Source organism: Diceros bicornis, unplaced genomic scaffold (assembly GCF_020826845.1).
Source record: "Diceros bicornis minor isolate mBicDic1 unplaced genomic scaffold, mDicBic1.mat.cur scaffold_93_ctg1, whole genome shotgun sequence".
NCBI classification, from domain to species: Eukaryota; Metazoa; Chordata; class Mammalia; order Perissodactyla; family Rhinocerotidae; genus Diceros; species Diceros bicornis.
This window is the reverse complement of record NW_026691823.1, coordinates 626,392-639,333: the sequence shown is the minus strand read 5'-3', so window position 1 is coordinate 639,333 and position 12,942 is coordinate 626,392. Positions and strand designations below refer to the sequence as shown.

General features: G+C 44.2%; 1 protein-coding gene and 1 long non-coding RNA gene across 2 annotated transcripts; both read left to right on the top strand.

Moving 5' to 3' along the window:
- The first annotated feature begins 2,118 nt into the window (after positions 1 to 2,118).
- On the top strand, positions 2,119 to 5,877 carry LOC131403871 (uncharacterized). The gene is made up of 2 exons (XR_009219619.1): positions 2,119 to 2,189; positions 5,479 to 5,877. It is a non-coding gene; the product is annotated as an uncharacterized LOC131403871 (long non-coding RNA).
- A 4,921-nt stretch (positions 5,878 to 10,798) lies between these two features.
- On the top strand, positions 10,799 to 12,685 carry LOC131403860 (olfactory receptor 2Z1-like). The gene has a single exon (XM_058538103.1). The coding sequence runs from the start codon at positions 11,251 to 11,253 to the stop codon at positions 12,190 to 12,192; it is 942 nt and encodes a 313-aa protein (XP_058394086.1). The 5' UTR covers positions 10,799 to 11,250; the 3' UTR covers positions 12,193 to 12,685.
- The last annotated feature ends 257 nt before the right edge of the window (positions 12,686 to 12,942 follow it).

The window sequence follows — 12,942 nt, the reverse complement described above, 5'->3', positions numbered from 1 at the left end:
CACTAGACAGCACCTCAGCACTATGCCTGGGGGCCAATGTAAACAGTGAAGGCACAAAAGCACAAAAATGTGACACACATGGCACTAAATAGACCATGACGATGACATGTTTGTGGTCTGAGAGCTGAAACCAGAAGGGAGAGCATTGCCTTGTTTGACATGAGCTGGGAAGGAGCGTGCAGATGACTCAAATTTCTCACTGCTCTGTGCATGTCTGCGAATGGCCTAGGGCATCCCACCAGTATTGATTTGGGGATTGCAAATAAATTTTAGCAAGTAGGTGAATTCTCAGATATAGTCTTTGTTAATAATGACCATCAACTGTACACACACACACACACACACACACACACACAGAATCTCAAGTGCCTGTGTGTATCCACCACCCAACACAAGCAACAATAACACGCTGGACATATGGGAAGCCCTCTGTGGATCCTCCCCTGAGAGGATCGTGCTGCTGAATTTGGGGTGTTTTTACACAGGGAAATGGCAGTTTTTCCAGGACACTGCACCTCCTTCTGGCTCTGCTGAAATGAGCAGCTCCATCCATTCTTTAGTCTGGAGGTCCCCATTCCCCAACGATGCTGATTCACTTGACCTGGGGTGTGGCCTGAGCATCACATTTTTAAAAACTTTCAGCTCACTCTACTGTATTCTGTGCTGAGAACCACTGATTACTCGAGCCATCTTGCCACAAACCCTGGAGAACACACAGGAATGTTGTATTAATCGTGTCTTTTTATTCTGTATTTTTGATGCTTTGACATCTTGGGGACTTGCTTGGGGAGAGACTGCTCCTTCCAGGACTAGCTAATTCCTAGAGACAGCAAACAACCACCTGTGAGTGCACCTGTCATGTGCAAACCAACCAATGCAGAGCCCACACCCCAACCCTCTCCTTCATGGAGCTCTTATACTCAGGGCCACTGTCCACTTACTAGATCACCCCGGGGCCAGGGGCCAGACAACTAGGGACATCCCTGTGCCCCAGAGCCCACCGAAATTATTCAGACTAGACAATCCTAAGCCTGCTAACCCTGCCTCACCCATTTTTTCCGTGGAAACCAGAATAAAGGCTGTTGCCCACGTTTTCCACTCTCTCCCTCTGCCTCCTGACTGACCCTGGTGCCTCCCCATGTGACCCCCACAGCATGGTGTGCCACCTCCTCTTGGGAACCGTAAGAAACAGGGTGTCTTTTCAATGGCAATCATCTCCTGACCTGTTGGCCTCACCATACCTGAATAATAATAAACCTACATTTTAAAACAGATGCCTTGGGAGCTGGCCCTGTAGCCTAGTGGTTAAGTTCAGCATGCTCTGCTTCAGCAGTCGAGTCTCAGTTGCAGGGTGTGGACCTACACCACTCATCAGCCGTGCTGTGGCAGCGACCCACATACAAAATAGAGGAAAATTGGCACAGTTGTTAGCTCAGGGTGAATCTTCCTCAGCAAAAACATAAAATAAAATAATGTAAAATAAAAAAAAAATAACCACTTAAAAAATAAATAATATAAAACAGACTCCTTCTCCCATTCTTCTCACTCAGAACTCTCCAGGGTATTCGATGGCCTGGCACTTTTCAGTCATCCATGCAAATACTCTCTCCTCCATTCCTGTGGTGAGTTAAGAGCTGAACATAATTGTTTTCTCATGCTCTGCTGGAGCAAACGTTAGATGTAGGGCACCTGACTCCCACTGCTGTTAATACTCTCTGCAGTTGAAAGAGGAAGCCAGAAGAGGCTTCCCCTGGGACCTCCATCCCTTGACAGTTAGCTTGTCACTGCTCAAGTGAAGGTGCTGGTGGGCTAACCAGGGCGTGACCCATTCCAGGGAGGTGTCCTCGGGAGTCATTGTGAGATGGGGAGAGCTGATGGGCATCTCTCACTGGGTCTGCTCACGGCCCTGGATCTGCAGACTTCAGAGCAAGCAATGTAAAGAACTAGCAGGAGACATGTGTCTCTCGCCTTCGTCTTGTGCAAACAGGATGCGTAGCGCTGTGCAAAGCTAGGGTCTGTTTTGCCAACCTGCAGACCAAATATCTGGATATTTCACATCATCTTTCCACTTTAAGTCCACAGCAGTGTGTGTGTTTGCTGAGGCAGGCTCTCCAGATATGACGGAACCAGTGCCACCCCTGTGAGTGTCCTCGCACAAATGTGTATGCAGGTGTTGCTGGTATCAGCAGGTGAGTTTTGGGCAGGAGTGGTGGTGTGAGACTGAGTCTTCTTCATTTCTTTCTTTTTTTGGAGCCCACAACTCTCTGTAGTTATGTAAATCTCCTCTCTAAACTTTCAAACACAAAGTTTTCTATCAGTTTAATTTTCTTGAAGAAACCTCTATTGGAGCCTCCTGAACTGCTTCAGGCTGAACTAGCTGACAGCTGCCATCCTAGGATCCCCCTTCACCATTACCCTAGAGATTCCATTTTGGGTTGAATCCTCTGTTTCCTATAACCTATATTATCTCTTTAGGTTTATGCCCCATTTAGGTGGCACATGTGCTCCCTGAGAAAGGGTCAATGGAGACACACTTTTTGAAAATACCATCAGGTCTTAAGATGTCTTTATTCTATTCTCACACTTAAATTGTTATTTGACCAGCTATAGAATCCTAGCTTGGAATTAATTTTCCCTGAGCATTTTGAAGAGATCACTCCATTGCCTTCTAGTAATTTGTGTTCCTGTTGAAAAGTTCCAGGGCATTCTTATTTTTTAGTTTTGTAGGAAACATGTTTTATCTCTCTGGAAGCTTACAGGATATATTATTTTTGTTTATTCTGCTGAACAATTTTCAATCTTGAAATTCACAACTTCCATTCTGGAAAATTTTCTTGCATTATTTCTTTGAATTTTTCTGTTTTTTCCTTCTCATATTTCCATACCTCTGAAATGCCTATTGCTTCTATGTTGGGCCATCTGGGTTGATTCTCTGATTTATTTATCATTTCTCTACTATTTTTCTCTTTGTTCTTTTGAGATGTCTTCCTAAATTTTATATTTCAACACTTCTATTGAGTTTTTCATGTCTCCTATCATTAAAAAAATTCTAAAAGTTTTTTTTTTTGTTATTTAAAGTAAAGATAAAATCCTTTGTTTCATGGATATGATCTTTGTAGTTATATCTCTCAGTTCTATTCAGTTATATGTCTAATATTACTAAGAGTTTCTTTTTAATTTCTTCTTCCCTCAGAGTCTGTTTCCTCCAAAGTGCCTTTATTTTCAGAATGACTGTTTTGGTCTCTGTCCCTTGTATAAGATATTTTTGGTTAATTGGGTAAAAGAGTTGATGGGAAGCTCTATGCACATGTGTTAACCTTGTTTACTTTGGTTTTCTATTTAGGGTGACCTGGCTGGGCTGTTTCCTTGGAGATACCGTAGGGGTAGCTTTTTCTTTCTTTTTGGGACTGGTTGATTCCCAGAGAAGAATCTCTCATTCAGATGTCAGTTCCTTGGGTAAGCCCCTGAAAGGCTGGAATGTTGGACAAATGCTCCAATTTTTTTCCCTCCTCAAGGAGAAGCCAGGATTGGGGGTTTTTAACTCACTTGCCTTGTGCTGAGGTGGGGAAAGGCCAGGGAGTGCACACTAGTCTAAACCATCACCTTTGTTCTCAGTGGCTCCCAATCTAGGCCACCTTCCCACCCCTGCTCAGACTCAGGCAAGACAGAAACCAGTCCCTACTGTAGCCCCTCAAAATGCTAGAATATTGGATGTGGGTCCAGTGATCTCTTTCCTTCTTCAGGGAGAAGCCGGGAGCTGGGGTCTTCCTCCTGATTGTGTGATGCTGTGATGGGGAAGGGATTATGGTGAGAGGGTACCATGTATTCTTTTACTGGCTTCGATGCAGCTGGACTTACGCTCAACTGGGCTTCAGGAGCCTCTCAATTGGTCTCTGGATTTCACAAAGGGAATTGATCCATGTTGTTGAATCTATATGTCCACATGGGGAAAAAAGTCTAGGGTTTCCTGTTCTGCCACGTTGCGACATTACCCCTAATCACCTCTTCTTAAAGCCCACGCTAATAACTTCACTTTAACTTAATTTCCTCTTTAATGACCCTATCTATAAATACAGTCATGTTCTGAAGTGCTGGGAGTCAGAATTTCAAAATATGATTTTTGGAGGGATATAATTGAGCCTACAACAATGCTATAACATGGATGAACGTCTGCAACATCACGATAAGTAAAAGAATTCGTTCAGAAAAGGCCACATACTATATTATCCCATTTATAAGAAATATCCAGAGTAGGTAAATCTGTGGATACAGACAGCAGATTGGTGCCTGCCAGGGGCTGAGAGAGAGGTAATGGGGATTGGCTGCCTAATGAATATGGGGTCTCCTTTGAGGTGATGGAAAAGTTTTGTAACTAGATAGAGGAGAAGATCGCACAACATTGTGAATGTACTAAATGCCATGCAATTGTACACTTTAAAATGGTTAATTTTGTGTTATGTGAATTTCACGTTACACAAGTTTCCGAATCTGATGTTATGTCAAAGTCTGTATGTTTTTGTATTTGTGTGTACGTAAAGAGATAAAGCCATGTGGCAAAAGAGTAACAATTAGTTAAGGTACATGGTTGTTCCTTCAAATTTTCTGTAACTTTAAAATTTTTCACGTAAAAATTTAGGATAACAGAAATGACTTGATGCTTTATTATTTTTTTTTCTAGCCATTTCCATCATTTTAGGCTTATCTATTCCAAAGGCTAAAGATAATGGCTTGTCAGCGTAAAAGAGGAAATTAAATCGATTCTAAAAAAAACAAGTAAAAGTGAGTGATTAAAGAAAAACACAGTCATATCCCACAGACTATCTCTGTGTTTAAACTTCTCCGAGTAGAAGGCAAAGTCTCTTGGTATTAATGCCCAAGCTTCCCAAAATGTGTGTACCTCTCAATATAATGTTTTCTGGCCCATGGTTACACAGGAAAAGTTGATATTGACATCAAGCTAAATACAAGATGTTAAATAAAACAGTGTATAGAAAAAGTGTCCCAAGTGATAAGAAAAGAGAGTGTGTGTCTCAGGTATTGCTGGTGCCGAGAGCTTATCACATCACACTCAATGTGAGTCACTCTCTGCTGTCACGTGCTTGTCCCGAACTTGTTTCTTCAGGGACCATCTACATTTTGGCAAAAACAAAGGTTAACCTTATACAATGAGTCCCCCAAAAGTTGAGAGAGTGAAGAACATCTTGGAAAAGGAAGCAATGGAAGAAAAATATGACTTCATCCCAAACAAAACAGACTGTTAACAACTATGCTCGTTTCACAGTCAACAGGAAGCAACGTTTTAAGTATTTCATATCCTAGCATGATAGCTTGTTACTGATACGTAACCCTTTCACTGGTTTTAGCTATATTTCAAGAAATTGGTTGAGAGTTTGGGGTTGATGTAAAATACAACTTTTCCTATTTAAAATAAAGGAATACAGGGTCCAACTGACAGCTTTGTGTGCATCTGCTTTTCAGGCATGGACAACTGACATTAAGCAGGAGATACTTGTCTTGAGAAGATGTTAGTGTGGATGACACATGGCAATGGCAGCAACTATGAAGGTGGTATGCAAAGGATTAAAAGCTGATGCACACATCTAGACTCCTAACAGTTTCTGTGCCATCTTTCCCTCTTCCCCTGTTCTTTAGAGCAACATGGCTCAGCCACAAATAACTTCAATCACGGCTTCTTCCATTCATTCCTACACCCTTCCATCCACCCATCCACCCATCCATCCATCTTTGATGCAAGTCAACATGCTAGGTGTTAGGGATCCAAGACCCACTGCCCAAGTCTCCATATCTTGACTTCTCTTTCCAAACTCCCATCTGTTCCAGCCCTTCCTGTTTAATAAACATTGATGTGCCCGTGTGCCTTGGGTAGCAGTTATATAGAAATGAATGATAGCAGGAGCCTTGCTGTCCAGGAACTAAAGGTCTATGGCCGTGTTACTCAAAGTGTGGTCCATGAACTGTTATTGGCCCTTGAAGAGAAAGGGACCTTGGAAAGATTATCAATCTACAGCATCACTAAGCTATGGTTCAACTGACATTTCTTCCAAAGAATGACTTTCTCAATGAAGGAAGCAGAGTGTGGAATAACCTTCTGGTGCAAGCTCCTTATCTCCATGCAGACTGCCCCAACTGCTTTGAGTCCTGGTCTAGAATCTGCTTGGAAAGAAGACTTCATGATATATGTCAAATCCAATTTGTAAAGTCTGGCTGTATGGTGTGCTGAGTTGAGAAGCTCCATCCAGGCTCAGAGGTAGAAAGCAATGAGATCAATTACTAATGTCTGCCATGGGTTTGGGAATAGAGATTGGTGACACGGTACAAAGAATTTGCTGATAGTTACTACTATATATCAAGTCCTTAGCATATGTCACTTATTCCTGCTTCTGTCTTTGTTACACCTTGTTTCCACCTGTCTGACTCAGTTTTGGTTTGAGCAGTGCTCTTGGTAACTCACTCTGCCTTGGCCTTGCCTATGACTTCCTGCAGTGGGCAACGCTATTGAGGGTAGCCTGGCTCTCTAGTCTCTGCCCTTTCCTCTGGCTCTGTTTGTGGATATACAATAAGCTCATGGACATTAGAATCACCTGTGTCTAGACTATTGCATCTCCTGAGTCTTGGAGTCCTCTCAAGAATGGAATTTAGAGGTAGAAATGTCTCAACCCAGGGAAGCTGCCTCCTAGCGATTCCACCACCACCACTGCCTCATTATTTAACACAGCAAAATTCTGCTAGATATCAGGATTGGTTTTATTTTTGAGCATTGGGTCCATTTGCAGTAATAGGATCCCTTTTCTCCTCCTCCTAATTAGATCCAAACAAAAAGACTTGGATATTTGTCACATTCAATTATCAACATCAATGCTGCCCATCCTTCCTGTGCTTGAGAGATGAGTAAATGTTATTCCATAATCCTCTAGGGACAATCCAAATATCAAAGGCTCTAGGCTCCCACTGCAACCAATTTTCTGTCTAGCAGAAAGCGAGACCCAGAGGGGTTTCTGATGCAATAACTCTCCCTGGAGCTTCCATCCCCAGATGATGAGGTCTGTCTCTGCACAGAGGCAGCACTGGTTAAGCCCAGGATGCTGGAATATAGAGAGCTTTTATCTGAGACTGTCTTGGAATGAGGGGGGTTGACATGCTCATGGGGTGTTGAGAATGGTCCCTCTCTCAACACACAGACCCTGGTAAATGGGAGAAAGACCTTGCAACCCAGCCTTGTGGGGATCTGGGTCGTCCAGGCATGATTTAGAGTCAAGACATTAGTGTCAGGATGGATCCAAAGAACTGCTGATGTTGTTTCCCACAAACATGCTGAGTTGAGTCTGTACACATATTCAGATGGAAAGATGGATTCTTGTCTACCTCTTTGATATTTGCCAACGTGCAGGGAGATGTCTTGTTGTTAGACTGAATGCTTACTCTTTCCGTGTCTGTCTTCATCGCTATGAACCCAAGAAGGCCAGGCCTATAGACAGCAGGAAGTCATCTCTGTTGATGTTCAATCCATGTTGAAGATCAACCCATGTTGACCTTCCATAAAAGCTGTTGGAAGCAGCCAGGCATGGACACTTGACCTTGGTCATGAGGCTGGTACCAGAACAATGTTTCTGACATGAGTTGGGGGCAACTTTGCCTCACCTTCTGAGGACTGGCCATCCACAACAGTGATCCCCTGGGGAAATTCTCAGTTCTGAACTCCTGGGCAGAAAAGCTGAGCAGTAACTCCAAAAAAGAAGCCACATCCAGTGTTGAGAGAGCTTAGGATTTGGAATCAGACAGATGGGAGTTCAAATCCGGCTAGAGATTCTAAAAACCCAGGGGTTTGCATTTTTTAAAAGATGCATCAATAACAGTGGGGCCATCTGGGCACCTTAGAAGGAAAGGTGAGTTTGGGGGCACAGAGTACAGAGTGTGTGAGTGTATGTATGTGTAAAAAGTCCTGAAATATCTATTACAGTGTTTGGGGAGAGTGTGAAGAATGCCAAGAGAAAAATAGGGACTTTGAAGTCAAATCCCTATTTTGTTCAAATCTTGGATCTGTTACTTCCTTGCTGGGTGATCTTGGACAAGTCTCTATGCTTCTCTGAACCTCCGTCTTCTCATCCAAGTAATACATATAAATAACAATACCTACAGGCACTGTTTTCTTTTATTGTGATAAAACATACATGACACAATTTACTATTTTAACCACTTCTAAGTGCACTGTCCATGGCGTTAAGTGTATTCACATTGTTGTGCAACTATCTCCACCATCCATCTCCAGGACTGGAGAATTAAAGCACTAAGCACGTAAAACACTTAGCCAGATGCCTGCTACACAGTCAACACTCAGTCGGTGTCAGCTCCTATCAAGGTGAGGACGTGTGAGTGGACAGAGCAAGACCAGGTTCATTTGGACACTTAAATAGCCCTGGACGGGAGTCTGCAGTAGAAGATATTTTACCAGCTGGGAGACTTGCTGATTGGGGGGATTGCTTGGCTATAAGTTGCCTGAAAGTTCTAAGGATTAGTTTTTGTTTTTGTTTTTTTTTTCTGTATGGATTCGTGGAAATAGTGAGATATTCCTGGGATTTATGCTGTGTCTGAGCTTAAAACAATTTTACAGTAAACATCTGGAAGAGGAATTGTTGAGTAAAGTCCATGCAGGTTACAGTTATGCTGTCTCTAAGCCAGAGGTTCTCAATCAGGGTCATTCTGCGTCCCGGGGATATTTGGCCATGTGTGGAGGCATTTTTGGTTTTCATAACTAGGGGTGGGAGGGAAGTGCTTCTGGCATCAAGTAGGTTGAGGCCAGGGATGCTGCTAAACTTCATATAATGCACAGAACAACCCCCCACAACAAAGAGTTATCTGTCCCTAAATAATGCCAAGGTGGAAAAACCCTGTTGTAAGCCAATGGAGTTGGGAATGAGTGGATTTTTAAAGACTCTGCTAAGGGAACTCAGAGGCCAGAGAAGGAGCAGGTGGGTTTCTACCCAGTAAGGACAAGGGCATCACAGAGCAGCACTAATGAGGATGAGCTGGACCAGGTCAGGCTTGACCATGGAAGGGGTCATGATGTTGAATAATAATAACAGGAGTCGACATTAACAAGAATGTCCTATGTACCTGGCACTGTGTTAAGTGCAGGTCATCCAGCAAGCAATCTTTAATGCTTTTCCCCTCCAGAGAATTAGTAGTATTTACAATTTGTTGAGCACTTGCCACGTGGCAGGCACTAAACTCTTAACACTCACCCTTTGATTTAATCTATACAACAACGCCTGTGACCCAGATTACTCCCATTCATTTTATGGATGAAGAAATTGAGGTTGAGTAGCTTCACAAGGTCATGCTGCCATAAAAGAGTTGAGCTGGGATCCAAGCTCCTGGGTACACTTTCCCAACCACCAACCCATACAGCTCATGTGCTCTATTTCTTCTGCCTGGAAGAACTTTCCCTCCTCGAAAACTCCTACTTGATCTTCAAAACTCAGCTCCACTGCCTCCTCCTCTGTGAAGCCTTCCCTGTCCCCACCCCAGGCAGAGTTTAATCCTCTGGGTCCCCAAAGCATCATGCATGTGTCTCTATTACATTTCTGATCATACTATTCTGAAATGATGTGAACAATGCTTGTTTTCCCTCTCAAACTCTAAATTCTATAATCACAGAACTAAGTTATCTTACTTCCTTACATCATGGACTGACTTTGGAAAATGCGCCAATGAGGCAGCCCATTCCATTTTTGGTTGGATTTTGCTGTTAGAAATTTCTTCATTAGGGTGAACCACACAGCTGGGCTTACTAACATCCACTTCCCAGCAGCAGAAAGCAGTTAGTTCTACTGCGTCCCTCTCATAGAAGCTCTTCAGATACTGAGGGCACCTGTCACCTGTCCCAAGAGGCTTCCCTGACCATGTCCCGTGGGGTCCCCAGCCATTTCCTACAGAATGTTGTACTCACTTCCCTCGCTGTACTTCCCTCTATCGCATAGATCTTGTCTATTTATGTCCTTGTCTGTCATTGGTATCCTGGTGGAGACTGGGGGGTCCCGGGAAGCGGGGAGCTTGCCCAGGTGGTTCAACTCTGAATTAGTGTGTGACTAATTTTGTTGAATGTATGGGTGAATGGCTGGTTGGGGGCTTGGATGTGATAGGAAAGTTAGGATGGTGAATAACTAAAGACAGCTTTAAAGGCCATCTGAGTGAGGATGGCAGCCTTAGGACAAAGAGTTCCCGTGAGACCCTCAAGAGAACGCACTTGCCTTTAAATGGCCAGTCTTGCTGCTTTCCTATCTACATACAGTTGGGGATGGACATCCTTTCTGTCCTGCATGTCCATTGTTGGAGTTGTGGGTGATGTATGGTATTCCAGGGCAATCTGGGTTTGCCGGGGGCGTGGAGTTGCCAAGGGAATTAAGCATTCCGGATTTAAGTATGCAGCTCTTTCTGGTCCATGCTCATCTTTCTTGTTCACCTCATTCACTGGGGCAATATTGATTAGAGACTCACAATCTTCTAGACCTAGTGTCTTACCCTAGACCTTGAAATTGAGTCAGACTACCCACAGGTCACTACTCTCCCATCCAATGCAGCAAAGTCACCAATAATAGCTGAGCTCATTGGCAACTGTCCCCCACCCAACCCCAGTCCATTTGACCTCCAACCTGCTGTCACCCAAGTTCCTCTCTGGTTCACACTCCCTAGATTCACAGTTTGAATTCACAGATTGACCCCAGTGCTGGCTATTCATAGATTTCTCTTTGCTCCAGATTCTCATCCAGGCGTCTGGACTCAGGCCCTCCTCTCTGTTTTCTTACTTGCTTTTTTACTTCAGCTTCATCATCACCTATTTTACATCCCAGTCTTGGAATCTCACCTCTTCTTTGGCCCCAGGACCATTGTGATGAGGGATATTGAAACATTCAATTGTGTCTATGTTACTGTCGTTGACTTGGACTTCACAATTTGGACTACAAGCGTCAGTGGGTAGCTGACTGGGGTGTGGCCAAATATCTTGCTTAGAGAATCAAGTTGCTGCTCTCCCACCCCATGCCTGTGACAGACATCACTCATTGATTGTGGCGTTGGTCCTACTGATTCTAGCTGTGACCTCATCAGTCTTCTCAAGGCACCACTCTAGACAGCCACTACCAGTCGATGGCCTTTGCCAGGTGGGATGAAAATTATTTGCTTCTTGATATAGGTCTCCTGTTGTTTCTTCAGCAAAGATATGTTATGTAAAACATGGGGGATGTGAATCAATCAGTGGCGTCTGACTTCATTCTTGTGAGTCTCTTCAGTCGCTCAGGGTCACATCAGCTTTTCTTCTCCCTGGTGGCTGCCATGTTTATCATGGGCCTTCTGGGCAACACCCTTCTGCTATTTCTGATCCACATGGACTCCAGGCTCCACACACCCATGTACTTGCTGCTCAGTCAACTCTCTCTGTTTGATATTGGCTTCCCCTTGGTCACTATCCCCAAGATGGCATCAGACTTCTTGCAAGGAGAAGGTTCCATCTCCTTTGGGGGTTGTGCAGCTCAAATATTCTTCCTGATGCTGATGGGTGTGGCTGAGGGCATCCTGTTGGCCCTCATGTCCTATGACCGTTATGTTGCTGTGTGCCACCCCCTGCAGTATCCTCTGCTCATGAGGCGCCAGGTGTGCCTGCTCATGGTGGGCTTCTCCTGGTTGGCAGGTGTGCTCAATGCCTCCATCCAGACCTCCATCACTCTGCACTTCCCCTACTGTGCCTCCCGCATCGTGGACCACTTCTTCTGTGAGGTGCCAGCCCTGCTGAAGCTCTCCTGTGCAGACACCTCTGCCTATGAGTTGGCACTGTCCACCTGGGGGGTGCTGATCCTTGTGCTTCCCCTTTCCCTCATTGCCACTTCCTACGGCCATGTGTTGGGGAGCGTTCTACGCATGCGCCCAGAGGAGGCCCGAAGCAAGGCCTTGACCACCTGCTCCTCGCACATCACAGTAGTGGGACTCTTTTATGGAGCGGCCGTGTTCATGTACATGGTACCAGGTGCCTACCACAGCCCACACCAGGACAACATGGTCTCCCTCTTCTACAGCCTTGTCACCCCCACACTCAACCCCGTCATCTACAGTCTGAGGAACCGGGAGGTGCGTATGGCTTTGGTCAAAGTGCTCAGCAGAGCTGGATTCAGGCCAGAGTGATGACCATGCAGGGGGCTACTGGCTCATCCCAGTGGTCCTCCATCACACCATCTCCCCAAAGCACTAATTTGTGGTGTAGCTGCTAAGGCCTATGTTGAAGACAAGTGTCTTTCCACCTTCTTCGCATCCCATGATGAGCTGGGCTCATGTTTTCTCCCATGGACTTGTGTAAATCAACCGTAGCAGTCCCAATCACTCTTGTTATATTCCTTAGTACTATTTACACAAATTGAAGAGCCTACTTTGTAAAGTTGAGATCTCCTTGTTATTGAATTCATAGTTATAGTAGTAATAATTAACATTTGTTGACGAATTTGTATGCTAAATGAGTGTTACTTTGTCCTCAAGACAATTTTCAGGTGTAGGGACTATCATGTTTTATATGTAAGAAAAAAAAAAAGACTCAAAAAGGGAAGACAACCCAACAATGGTCGTACTTCCGGAAAGAGGTAGAGCTGGGACTTGAATCCATGATCATTTGATGCCAAAGACAGTCCCCAACCACTGTGCAGTTTCACTGCCCAGCAGAGATGCACTGACTGCCATAGGTTAGAGTGTGCGTGTGTGTGTGTAAAGATGGAAAACCACGCATATCATTTTCTTTAATGAAATATGGAGTTCTTCATTTAGAAGATTAAAAATAAATGCTCTATGTTTACTTCTAAGTCCAGCCTTGAAATCAGTTTAAAACCAGAGCAACTGAAACAAAAAATCCAGAGCACAAACATTGAATATAAGCCATTCATTAGT